The following is a 12,840-nucleotide window of genomic DNA, read 5'->3' as shown; positions in this document are numbered from 1 at the left end:
AAGTCTGGAAGGGGAAAAATCCTCTTGCTTATGTACTGCTATCCTGATAATTATCAGTACCTCCTTTATGTTCAAGATAATCAGCATGCTTGATTAATCAGAAAACCATTTTTAACATCACCTGTACTTCGATCCATAAGCTGTACCAAAAACTTCCTTCCTTTTTACCATATTGATGGGCTTTTTCCATGTAAGCAAGATGGAAAGTCCTTTGGGGGGAGTTCTTTGGAGGTGTTTAGCTCTGCCCTGGTAAACTGTAGTGTTGTGATATAAAGTTGTGTTTTTTAAATTGAGCTCTTTTGGAGATGGGCCTAGCTGTAGGTTTACATTTGTTCCTATAATAGCACCACAGTTATGTGGTAAAAAAAGAGAGTGAGATTTGCTTTTACACCAGGAGACTAAAGTTCATACTTATATCAGTATTGCATTTATGTAATAAAGTTTGCAATGATTTTTTAGCACCTGAATGAGGCTGGTGAAGCTAAATTTCACATATACTTGCATATGAGTTAAAATAAAGCATTTATTTTTAAAACACTTTTCCAATGCAAATTTCGCATCATCATTAATGGTCTGGGGTAATATATTAATAGGTTTTGTAGTACTGGATGTGTGAGGATACAAACATATTCATCTTCCAAAACAGTGTTTCCATTGATGTTTGTTCTAATGCCCTAGTATTCAAGTATGAATCTTTCTAGTAGGTTAAAAAGAGGGGTCAACTAATCAAACGTGGCTTTAAAAATCCAAGTATACTGTCTTTTAACTTCTGCCAGTGCCCCTGAAGGATAATGGTTGAAATCATTTTTGAGGCTGTAAAATGACTCAGTGTTATTCGCGTGCTGCTAATGGACTAAGGCTTGTGAATCAATCTAACTTAAATGAACTGACTAAGATATTTACTCTGAAAATTACTACTGCTCATTTGTTGAACTAATATATTTACATCGTAATGCCGTTTCTTGTTGACAAATGAGCACATAAGTATTCCAACATAGCATACTTTTTGGTATATATGTATATCTAAAGAAGTGCCTCTTATGGAATTATGTCCTGTTTTAATTTCTTTTTACACCTTATTCACTCTAGATTTGTGTCTTCCCTTGTTACTTTGATGTAAGAGTGTCTTGAGGCAATTAGTTGTAAGTTCTTCAGAAAGTGGGGAAGTATAAGAATGATGCTCATGCTGTCATAAGGAGGTGCAAGAAGGGAAGCCCTTCTATAGTCCAATTCAATAACAGCCTTCTCCCTCCCAATATGTTGATAATGCAAAGGATTAGCAGCCATTTCCCTATATTTCAGAAACCTTTAGCTTCTTTAGACCTATTTCTTCAAAAGCTTTGTCACAATGATATTCATTGCCTGAAGTTAAAGACAAGGAGACTGGATATCATAATGAGCATTCTGACTTTGGATATGTACTTCTAAGATGTTCTCCTATATCCATACAAGTCTCCCATAGCTTTTTAGACAATTCGTTCTTCATGACCCTGCCCTTCTTTTCCCATTTATCTTACTTTGAGTGGTCAGTTGTAGGTAGTCTGCAGTTTTTGTGTCTCATTGTGTGAAATAAATAATCTAGCTTTCTGCATTTTGTGTGCTTTATGATTTCTTGATCCTTATGTGTTTACCTTAATACGTCTTTATTGGTCATCTTCTTCAGCCAAGATATACTTAGCCTCTTCAAATAAATATATTTTAAATCCTTCTGTTGTGTTTTATAGTAGCCTGTTTTAAATTCTGCATTTTGTACCATAGGACCGAGAATATGCAGTGGAAATGTTTCTAAATGTGTTTTGTTTCCTTATAGATAGGATTAAAATTAGGAAACTTGTCTTAGGGATGTTTTCTGCAGCAGAGGAATACCAGTCTGCTGATGTGTCCCTAATAGTATATGCTGCCATTTTTTGACAGTTTGGACTTGAAAATACAGCAGCTGAAGCAGAAGATATATGAAGGTGATGCAGTTGAAAAAGCTATTGGAGCCATAGAAGAAAGATCACCTCAGCTCAGTTCTCCTTCTGATGTGACAAAATCTCAGTCACATTTTATTCCACTGGTTGATGATAGGTATGTATTCCCATTATATTGTACTGTATAATCTATAATCTAGTTCTACTAAGGTATTTTTAGATGGATGCATTTAATGAAATTACCAAATAAATGCTTTTATTGTAATCAGAGTACTGTATAATGGCACACTTCTCCTGATTTAAAGAGCTTGAAATGTTTCTTACGTACAACTGGATCTTATTTTGCCTTTTAGTTGGAGTAGCTCATGAGCCTAAACTCTTACAACTGAGGCTGCAAAGTTTATAGCATTTTATAATTCTGGTTTCAGATTGCTTGGGGAATCTTTCCAGTGACATGCAATCAAAGGACTATGAAACAGTATTCTAGATGGAGCCAAAATTTTTTCTCCATCCCAACAACCTAGAGGTTATTTTTAAGCATTATGAAGACACAGAGAGAAACATACAGTTTCCATTTTCCTTCTCTTTCTTTTAACCAAATTTCTGCCCTCTTGCAACTATAAGATAATGCTTTCTTTTATTTTTATAAATAAGCAAATTTTACATTGAGGTTATATGTGGCAAGCTATGGTAAAGACTTTCTTGTTGTTGAAGGGAATAAGAAAAAAATGAATTGATTTTTAGTGGGAGGGTTACACCTGTGACTGTTGTTGGATGTTGGGGAACTTGTCTATCATCAAAGGATAGGCCTTTCTCTCCATCCCACCCCCTTCACAGGTGTGTTGGATGGGAACAAAGGAGAGAGCCTTCTCTGTACCTGCCCCAGACTTTGGAACTCCCTCCCACAAGAGGTCAGGCTGACCCTATCTTTGCTGTTTTTCCGCAAGCTGACAAAAACCTTTCTCCTCAGGCAAGCTTTCCCTTAATTGACTGGCTGCCTGAGTGGAGTTTTTAAATGAATTGTTACCTTACTGCTTTGAATGTGTTTTTGGTGTTGCTTTTGTTTATCATCTTTTAGTGTGTTGCTCGACCAGTTTTAGTATTTGTATACTTATTCTTAGCTTTAAATGTTGTCTTTAATTGATATAAGCTGCCTTGGGTCTTTCTTTAAAGGAAAAAGGCAGAGTAAAAATATTTTGATTGAATGAATATTTGCACTTACTAACTGCAGTTCAGTTAAGAGAAAGAAAAACAAGCAATTCTTGTTGTAGTGCAGTAATTACTCCTAATTTTTTTAGCCTGACCACAATTCAGAATAGAAAACAACACATTATAAATACAAAACTCTTAGCGAGATTTCTGTCTTATGTCTGCCAAAAAATATAAAAATTAGTATCTTGTTTTCAGAGAAAATATTGTCATTGTTTGTAATATTTATGTTCAAAATAAGTCAGAGGACTGGTGGACCTTTTTCATAACTAAATAATGTTTATTCTTTCTTTTTATTTACAATGTTTAAAAATTTCTAGAATAAATGCCTTTATTGAGGAAGAAGTTCAAAGACGCCTTCAAAACATTCAATATAGTTCTGGTGAGAATGGTAGTGATCTGTTGCATTCTACAGAATTTATAAAGGTGAGATAGTAAAAATGCCTGATACTAACCATGAGTTTATGATCCCTTATGATGGGAAAAACTTTCCTCAAAGTGATACGTTTCTCATAGTGTTTTATCATAGCACAGCATCAGAGACAGAAGCCCCTGCTCACTTTTGCACCTGTCTGCATTTAAATTTAAAATTTTAGAACATGTAACCTGCATGCCACTCAGTGGGATTTGATGCTTCTACGTGTAGTTAAGTGTTGAATTTGGGATGGAAGAGAGGGAGAGGGCCTGAGGGGTCATGTAAGTAAGAGGATCACTCTTTACTGAAACCTGAGAAGTATGGGCAAGTTTTGATATGGAACCAAATGACCCTTGGACCCACATCTGAGCTGCAGTTTTCATAGGAGACTGCACTGTGGGACTCCTATTTACTATCCTGTCTCACTCTGCAATAGAGGTTTAACAGTGAGCTGTCCTAGATATTTTTGTATATTCCTCCCTCAGCCCAACCTGTAGTATCAGGATGAAAACAGTAGAAACATTTTGGGCCTTATATGTGAGTTACTGGATAAATGATAGGCTATTTGGGAAGACTGTAGGGATGGGGACTCAAATGCTGAGTGTTGTCAAGTCCAGCTCAAGCCACCACAGCGACTTGACTCAGACTTGACTTGGGGTTCAAGGGGAACTCGTGACTTGAACCCATTTGTCTAAGTCATGTTATTGAGTCCCTATGGGTCTCCCTATCTCCTACTGCCACCCACCACTGCCACCATCTTCAGAGGCAGCAGGCCTGGCTCCTGGAAGGCAAGCTAGGCTTGATGCCTCCAACCATGCATGTGTTACTCAATTGTTAGGCCTTCCCTGGGAGTGCATGCATAGAGGTAAAAAATTCAATCAACTTCCTCTGCATATGTGCCAGCCTGTCAGCAGGGCAGTGCATGTGTAGGTGCAGGCAACAGGCCCTTCTCCTGGAAGGGATGCTATCCCACTGTCTCTGTACACACACATGTGCCAACCTGGCTTCCCTGTCTGCACACGAGCCCTCGGGTGATGGGTCTGTCAACTCAAAGACTCAGACGTGAGGACTTGGGACTCTGGTCCAAAGACTCACACTCAGAATCCAGAGGACTTGCCAACTTCCATGCAACATTGTGTTTTCTTGGATGTTGCCTGGCATGGTTGTGATGTAGCAGGCAAGTCTCCATATGTGCACTGCTCCAGGGCTGGTGCATGCAGCCTCCATGTTCTGCCCTATTAGGGTAAAAGGTTAGGGCTGATAGATGACAGGTTGTGATTTATGACTTTCCAACATATCACAAATGTTTTAGATGTACAGAACATTTCTGTCTGAGCCAGAAATGTGCATATTTTAACATCAGCCCCTTGAATACTGGAAAGGAAAGTTAGCCCTCTTGGAAACTCTGAGAACTTTGTTAGCAAGGACAGTGCATTTTGATTGTTTTCCTCAAAATTTCAGCGGGAGTGACAGTCTGGGACTAGGATGATTTTTAAATGGGGGAACAGCAAAGGTGCCACACCGAAGGTCTTCATTTTTGTTTGATGGGTTATTGACATGTCATGTTGAAAAAAACATGAAGAATGAAATTTTCAGCTCTCTCTGCATGTCATTTCCTTAATACTATTGATTTTTGTAATTATTTTTTCTCACACAAGGAACAGATATTCTTGCTCACAATATCTCACAGTATATCCTACTTCACATATATATATTTATTCTCTCAGTTCAGAAAATGAAAAAAAAATCCTTTAGTAGCATAACTAATTAGCTATTTGTTGTTCCATGCTCTTCAGATACAGCAGTTAACATAACTGACTGCATTATAAGAATAAATTTGTGGCAGCTAACTTGGTACAGTTTTGTTAATTATCAGAAATAGCGATAGCCAAGTAGCAGTTTATAGGGATGTACACAGTAAAAAAAATGTATTTGTTTCATTTCAAGGGGTGCTTCTTACATTTTTGTACTTTTTCTGCTCCAGTCCTTTCATTTTACATGAAAGGCCCTTTTGAATTTCACACTCATTTTTGGTTTCCCCATTTGTGTCTTCTGGTACTCCAAAACCCATAGAGAACCCTGAATAACTATAACAAGAAAGCAAGGGAGGGCAGCAGAGAACAAATCTATGCCAAATGCCATCAACCACACAATGAAGAGTAGCAACTGCCCACACAACCCATGGTGCACTGGCACAGTTGCAAAGTCCACTATCCTGGTCCACACAATCCCACAGAAGCAATCAAAACAGTCCCCCCAACAAGTAAAAAAATTAAACTTTTGTTCACCCCAAAGTATGAATCATTCATGCTTTCATAAGCATGAATTAATCATACTTTAGGGTTCTTTTTAGACAATCAATGAAAGAATACAAAATATGTGAAAGAGAACCTCTTTCATGTTTTGTGGCCCTTTGTTAAAATATGAAAGGCCTATATTTGCCAGTACCACACATCTGAATTTAAGCTCATTTAGTATCAGATTTTTTAAAAAACTGTATTGGCCTGCTTTACTAGTATTCCAACTAAAATAGGCTATCTGTTGTCTTAATTATTTTATAGAACTTATTTTTAAAAATGAAACATTTTTATCCATGTCTTTGCTTTCCTACCCAGGATAACGAGAAATTTCATAATGGTGCTCTTCAACGCAAGTTGAAGTATGAGGTAAGTTATAGCTTGTCACCTTGAGAAAGTACTAATCTTAAATTATAGCATGCTCTCTAATTAAATTTCTTAACATTTTGCAGCATAATTATATTTCTGTATTCTAGGAAGATTAATGGCCAATGGAAAAGGTTTAAAATTAAGCCTCCGTGGTAAAGATTTTGGTAGTTGCAATGGTAATAATAGCTTTAAAATAATTTGATACTGCAGCAGTATCCCTTTCAAAGCTCTGTGAAGGTAGAAGCACAATTTGTATTTGGAGGTTACTATTTACAACTCACTGTGAGACGCATCTAAATTCTAGTTGTATTAGAGGTCCAAATTCCAATCATGTTAATGAAATGGCTTTTTCTGTCCTTAGACTATAAGCTGACAGCCGGGTCAAATAATGTTCAGTTTTCCAAGTACTTGGGCACAATACAGAAATATTGTATGCAACTGTGATTGATTCAAAGTCTTTAATGATCATCTTTTTAATCTAGCCAAGCCTTTTTCTCTGCTCTCTTGTGAAATACAATAAATGTCTAAATAAAAGCTTTTTACAATATTCTGATTACAAAAAATGTTAATTTCTTCTCTGGGAATTGTAGATATAAGATGCAGCCTTTTCATAAGATCAGTAGGAGTTCTATGTTGATTTAGCATTCTGACTTGATTCTCCAGAACATAAGTGAAATGGATGGTATTCTAAATGCAAGGTGATGGCAAATAAAAATTCCAGCGTTTCTCTTTGAAACGCACCCCATCTTGTTTAATTAAATTTGGTTTTGATTTTACTTTTTAGTTATCATTCCACAGCACAACTAAATTCACGTGTAAAAAGTAAATTAGAACTGCTTTCTTGTTAAGTATACGAAGGCTCTTGTATTTTGTTTTGTTTTTGTTTGTTTTGTTAACATTTCAAACAGAAAGGACAGCCCTGGTTGCCTCTTTATGACTTTCTCGGTATCTCTAACGATGACAGCCAATGTCATAAGCTGGTTGGTGAAGATACAAGAATAACAGGCTTCAGTAATCAGGAGGAACATTTAGATAGATTTGATCCGTATTGGAGAACAATTTTGCCCTTGTATGTATCTCAAGAAAATGCAAATAAAAGGAGTTTGCTAGGATGGGAGAATATCAGTTACCTCTGCTATAATGAATGCAAATCAAATCAAGCAAAAGTCACAATGAGCAAAAAAACTTGCTTTAAATATTCCCCAGAAACTCCTCCTCAAATGCATGACGGATGTAAAGTTAGTCTTTTGCTGGATGAGAAAGCAGCACTCAGTCATTCTGGAAATGCAAGCGTAACTACTACTTCTTGGCAATTCCATAGCTCAGATACAGAACTTGATTCTTTTCGTAGCCACTGTGTTCCTCCCTCAGAACTTTCTATTTCTGCTAAACACCAGTCTGCCAGTTGCCTTTCTCTAGCATTCAGAGAATGCTGTGATGATATTTCCAGAATTTGTGAGCAGATCCCAGATGAACAGTTGAATGAAAGGACTACAAATGCCAGCCAAGGACGTTGCCATGACTCACATACACGAGCAAAAGAAAGTTATACTCTGGAACATCTGTTTGGCAAATTCTCCGATATATGCAGTCATACCAATTATCACATATCTAAGAGTAGCTGGTTTTCAAAACCAATCAAAGATCTAGTCAATCTCTGTAAAGAAAGTAAGACATATACACAGGTGGCATCATTTATTAAAAGCTTTCAATCTGCTAAAAAGAAGCAGTTTGATCTGGTTTTAGGTATGCAGATGGCTGCAAGCATCAGTCCAGAAGTTCCTTTGCAGAAAGAAAATGCCATGAAGTTCTTGACCTCAGAAATCTCACTTGATCTGTGCATAGCAGATCACATTGAGGAGTCTAGCAATTCTTTCAGAAACAAAGAACTGAAAATAAGCCATGTGTTTCAACAGAATCTTGTAAACTTCTCAGACGAGCTTCTGAAATTGCAGCAATGTCCTTGGGATGAACTGCTTCAGAATCTGACTTGTGTCTTGCCAGAAATTTGTGCCACACCTGCTGAGTTGAAAGGAATATACTGGATTGCAGTGGGAAACTATAAAAAAACTGGACCAGAACCTGCATGCTTGCTTTTATTTGGTTCTGTTTTGTATGCCATTCAATCATCAGCTGGTCAACTTGAGGACACTCTGAAAATTTTTCATGTTCTTCCAATGGGTACATTAAGAGAAATCCAGATTGGTTACGCTGGACAGAGCATCCAGCTTCTGTGTTCCAGTGAAGAAAATGGAATGAAACTATTTACCTTTAACAAATACTTCACACAAAGAATATGCCATGACATACTTAGCATTTTGATTTCATCATCAGATTACGCTGATTTAGATCACCCCCTCCTTAAAGAAGATCTCTTGAAACTTTCGCTAGACTGGAATTCAGCAATCACTGACTTGGTTTTAGACAGTGGTCTGCGCCTCACCTGTGATTTTCAGAATAATTTAGCAGATCTAGTTTACTTGTTCCATGAGAATATGGAAAGCAACAGACCTTCTTTAGGAGAAGTTAAGATACTGCTGTATGCCACAGTGAAAGTAGAGGGTGAAATAAGATCACTAGTCCTTACTAATACTCATATAGGACTTATATGGGAAGATAGTTTCTTTGGCCCAGTTCATACAGCTTTACATTCCCTTGCTGATCAATCACAATTTGACAGAATTCAGTTGCACTGTTTGAGTGAGCTCAGGCTTGTGGTTGTCCCAGAGAAAGAGAATCTAATGCAAATTGAACTTGTGTTTACTAAGGCAAGTAAGATTGGCTGTGATTTAGCCAGCACGTCATCTTGCCTTTTTCAAAGAGAAAAACAGATTCAGTTGAGTCATGTTTCCTCCTGTTGCCTTGTCCATCCTAGTACCCAATCATGTATCTGGAGACTGACTTTCAGTTCAACTGAAGATGTTCTTAGGCTAATGTTGCATTTGACAGGACAATAAATCTGAATCCTTTAGATTTTTGAAATTTAGGTACAGTAGTTCTAAATTCCAGCACTGTGGGAGGGGAGAATACAGATAAGTCAAATATATTTGTTTGTCTTACCTGAAAGTATCTTTCATGAGACATATAATAGGTTTTAAAAAGCAAGATTGCATTCTGAAGAAAACTTCCTTAGCAGAATTTAAATTCATAGTTCTTTTTTACTATATCCAAGATTAACTGAGAATTATTTTTAACTGTTAGTGTCAAAATTCAATTTAAAGTATTTAAACTGTACAGTAGGAGAGGAGGAGAGACAGCTTTTTATATGCTGATTAGCATTCTCAGGCTTGCAGCTCTTCATATCAAAATAGCTGCATACACTGCATTTGTATGCAGGTATATTGGATAGTTTGAATTCAAAACACTTCTATATTTGGGAAGCTAGCTTTAGTTTTGGAATATGTTGGCAGTTTGGTGTTAATTGGGATCAAGATAAGTACCGACCAAAAAAGATTCCTACCACATCTTAAATATGAACATATTCATTGTAGCATAAGCTTTCTTGGACACGGACAAGGATATCATGGACAAGATAGGCTACCACCGACAGACCCAAATGTATGTTTGTCCCTATGCTCTGTTTAAGGAAGGACATTTGAAAGGGGTAATTTCCCTGCAGGAAGAATTACTGAGCAGTGATTTCCTCTTCTCATTCTGATTTCTTTATCTTGAATAAAATTCTTGTTCCTTTCCCATTATTTGGTGCATGATCTTTCATTCAGATTTCCAGGATCTTCTTTGTTGTATGCTGTTAATTTGCAGATTTCTTGCATCTTAGTTTGTTTCATAAGGTACGTGTTCTGTATTCCAATGTATCTACTGAGATAAAAAAATTTGATCAGCATTTTGGATACTGTTATGTTTGTGGACTGAAGCTGAGGCTCCAATACTTTGGCCATCTCATGAGAAGAGAAGACTCCTTGGAAAAGACCCTGATTTTGGGAAAGTGTGAAGGCAAGAGGAGAAGGGGACGACAGAGGATGAGATGGTTGGACAGTGTCATCGAAGATACCAACATGAATCTGACCAAACTGCGGGAGAGCCTGGCGTGCTCTGGTCCATGGGGTCACGAAGAGTCAGACACGACTTAACAACTAAACAACAACATGTTTGTGGATGTTACCACCTTTTTACCTGTAAGGTACTTTAAAAATCATTTAATTGGGCAGCAGGATTCAGATTCTCTAAATAAATGAATAAATGTGGAGAAGCATAAAATTAATTTGTGTACTGACATCTAAAAAATATCTCATATTTTTATTTATAAACCTGGTATTAAACAATCATTTGATAAATCATAGTTATAATATTGATAATGGATTTAAGAGGTTATTGAGTCAGTTTGATTGAGAAAATTGCATATGGTTGCAGTACAATGCACAATTCTTGAAGGAAATCTTTGTTCTGTAATCTTTACTTAAAGCTGGGGGGAGGGGCTATCAGTTCACAATGACTGAATTCTTCCATAAACACTGCTTCTGTTCAGATCAGTGTATCACTTTACATCGTCAGTAATAACTTCCAAGCAACATAAGGTCTTAACCTAGACATGTGAAGGGACTTGTTATGTGTGAAGATGTTAGCTGTTTGGTCCAAAGACACAATTTGAGAGATTGCTGCACATATTGCTCATCCAATATAGGACCGAGGCATTCTTACAAGACAACATCTGTCTACCTATTTTCCTCACATTCTTTATCATGCCATGCACATACCCAGCTACTTCCTTCTTTGTCACCATCCCAAAATCAAGAAATGAACAAATACATATAAGACTCAAAATGTTTCTGAAGTCCACTGAATTACCAGTGGTAATTCAGAGCCGGGACTTACATGCCTATCAAATATCTCATTTTACTTAGAAGAATAAACCTGCATTATACCATGGCCAATAATTGCATACTGTATACTTGCAGCCTTTTCCTTTGGATGTGCATTCCCTACTAAGCCCATGTAGTTTCTCCCAAAGCAAGTAAAAATAGGACTGCATGGTGACTACTCGCCTCACACCAACCTGCCCCTTTTTTGGAAACTGTAATTTGAGGCTCTGTTCTGCTTTTGCCCACCTTTAGACAGTTGGGAGAGGGTTTAGAGAAAGCACCTTTTCTGTATTTGCAAGAAATACTCACATGATCCATTCATGGCAGCAAAGCTCTGGATTAAACAAAATCTTTGCTGGAACATTAAAAAATTAAAATAAGGTGAGTTTTTGAGTTCTACAAAAATTTTCATCTGGGAAAGATAATGTGATAATATCAGCCAGAATAGGGCAGTTGTCAGATCTGCCAGGAGGGTCAGGCCTTTATTTTCAGTGATTGGGGGGGGGCTGTAATTTGATGCCTCTATTACCACTGTCTCAGGCAGAATCTAAATTTTCATTTTCTTGCAGTCTCACTACTTGACCATGACCATCATATCTACTCCAATTTTTTGACCTTCTATTCAAACCCACGTTTTAAACCATTTTAGCCTGACCTTATTTGTAACCATTTAGCTGCTAAGCTGTTGCCTAATCCAACATTTTGGTGACATGCTGTTGATGAAATTCCTCTGAGGGAAAAGGAAATTCATATATGAACTGAGAAAATTGATGAATGTGATTCAACTCTTAGTGTTAATTATAACCAGGATGTTTTCCATGAGTGTCCCACTTCTAGAATGTGTTTCCTATAAAGGAACTTTGTATCATAAAGCAGAAATCAAATTTTAACTTTATTCCCTCCTTGCAGTTCTTCAAGAATCAGTTACATAGGCTGAAATGCAACAGTAAGTCACAACTAGAGTAAGCTCATTGAATCAGTGGGGATTTGGTGAATCAGTTTCTTCATAAATTCTGTTGAGTCGGTGGGCCTCCTCTAGTGTAACCTGCTGCTGGATTTTAGCCATTGTGTTTTTTTGTGAGAGGTGCAAAACAAAATTATGTTCCATTTTTTAAGGTGCCTCGTGGTTGAAACACCTGCATTCTGTAAAGTCATTTAAACAGCTTTCTGATGAAATAGTTATACACCAAATCTTGAGTTACCCTTCTGTGAATGGAAAGATTTCTCCTGTTTGTAAAGAGAAAAACCCATTTTGCTCCCCAGTCTTCGTTAGCGGATTTTTTAGGGGACTGTGGGGAAAGGATAAATGACACCTATCACTTCTGTGATTTTCTGCAAACAGGAGTGTCTCATGTGGAGTTCTTGTCATGAAAATTCTGGGTTCAACCTTCTAGATTTCTCAGCAATTTAACAGCCATCTAGTTTTTATTGTATATTTTCTCTTGTGCTTAGTAAGTAACACTTTTCTGTGCTGCTTTTCATTTTCTCTTCTGTACTTGACAAAAATGTTTGACCATTCATAAGAGGATTGCAATTTCCTTTGAATTTAATCCTTCATTTTCTGTATAACCTTATTTTATTTTACTTTTCTGTTGGATAACATATCCTGGCTGCAGAGGGTATTGTTCATGGAATGATGTGGGTTTTAATTTGTTCTTCCTGTTTGATATTCATTTGATAGCGAATGATCTGTCGCTCTGTTAAAACAAACCCAGATGACCTAAAGAATCCAGTTAAAATTAGTATTCCACGCTATGTCCTCTGTGGGCAGGGAAAGGATGAGCACTATGAATATGAAATCAAGGTAAGGTATTGGA

General features: G+C 37.1%; 1 protein-coding gene across 8 annotated transcripts in view; it reads left to right on the top strand.

The window, feature by feature from the left end:
• The window catches only part of KIF16B (kinesin family member 16B), a 150,058-nt gene that overhangs the window by 76,398 nt on the left and 60,820 nt on the right, over positions 1-12,840 (top strand). For 5 of the 8 annotated variants that reach the window (XR_013543694.1, XR_013543714.1, XR_013543813.1 and 2 more), the window contains 4 exons: positions 1,915-2,070; positions 3,443-3,548; positions 6,153-6,203; positions 7,112-12,827. Coding sequence is in view for 3 of the 8 variants with exons in the window: in XM_020801251.3 (XP_020656910.3) it covers positions 1,915-2,070; positions 3,443-3,548; positions 6,153-6,203; positions 12,705-12,827 (436 nt within the window). In the remaining 5 variants the exon portion in view is untranslated. The remainder of the gene's footprint in view (positions 1-1,914; positions 2,071-3,442; positions 3,549-6,152; positions 6,204-7,111; positions 12,828-12,840) is intronic. The other 3 variants (XM_020801251.3, XM_020801252.3, XM_073003483.2) reach the window with 1 other exon arrangement.

Source organism: Pogona vitticeps, chromosome 1 (genome assembly GCF_051106095.1).
Source record: "Pogona vitticeps strain Pit_001003342236 chromosome 1, PviZW2.1, whole genome shotgun sequence".
Classification (NCBI taxonomy): domain Eukaryota; kingdom Metazoa; phylum Chordata; class Lepidosauria; order Squamata; family Agamidae; genus Pogona; species Pogona vitticeps.
This window is presented reverse-complemented; position numbering and strand designations above follow the sequence as displayed.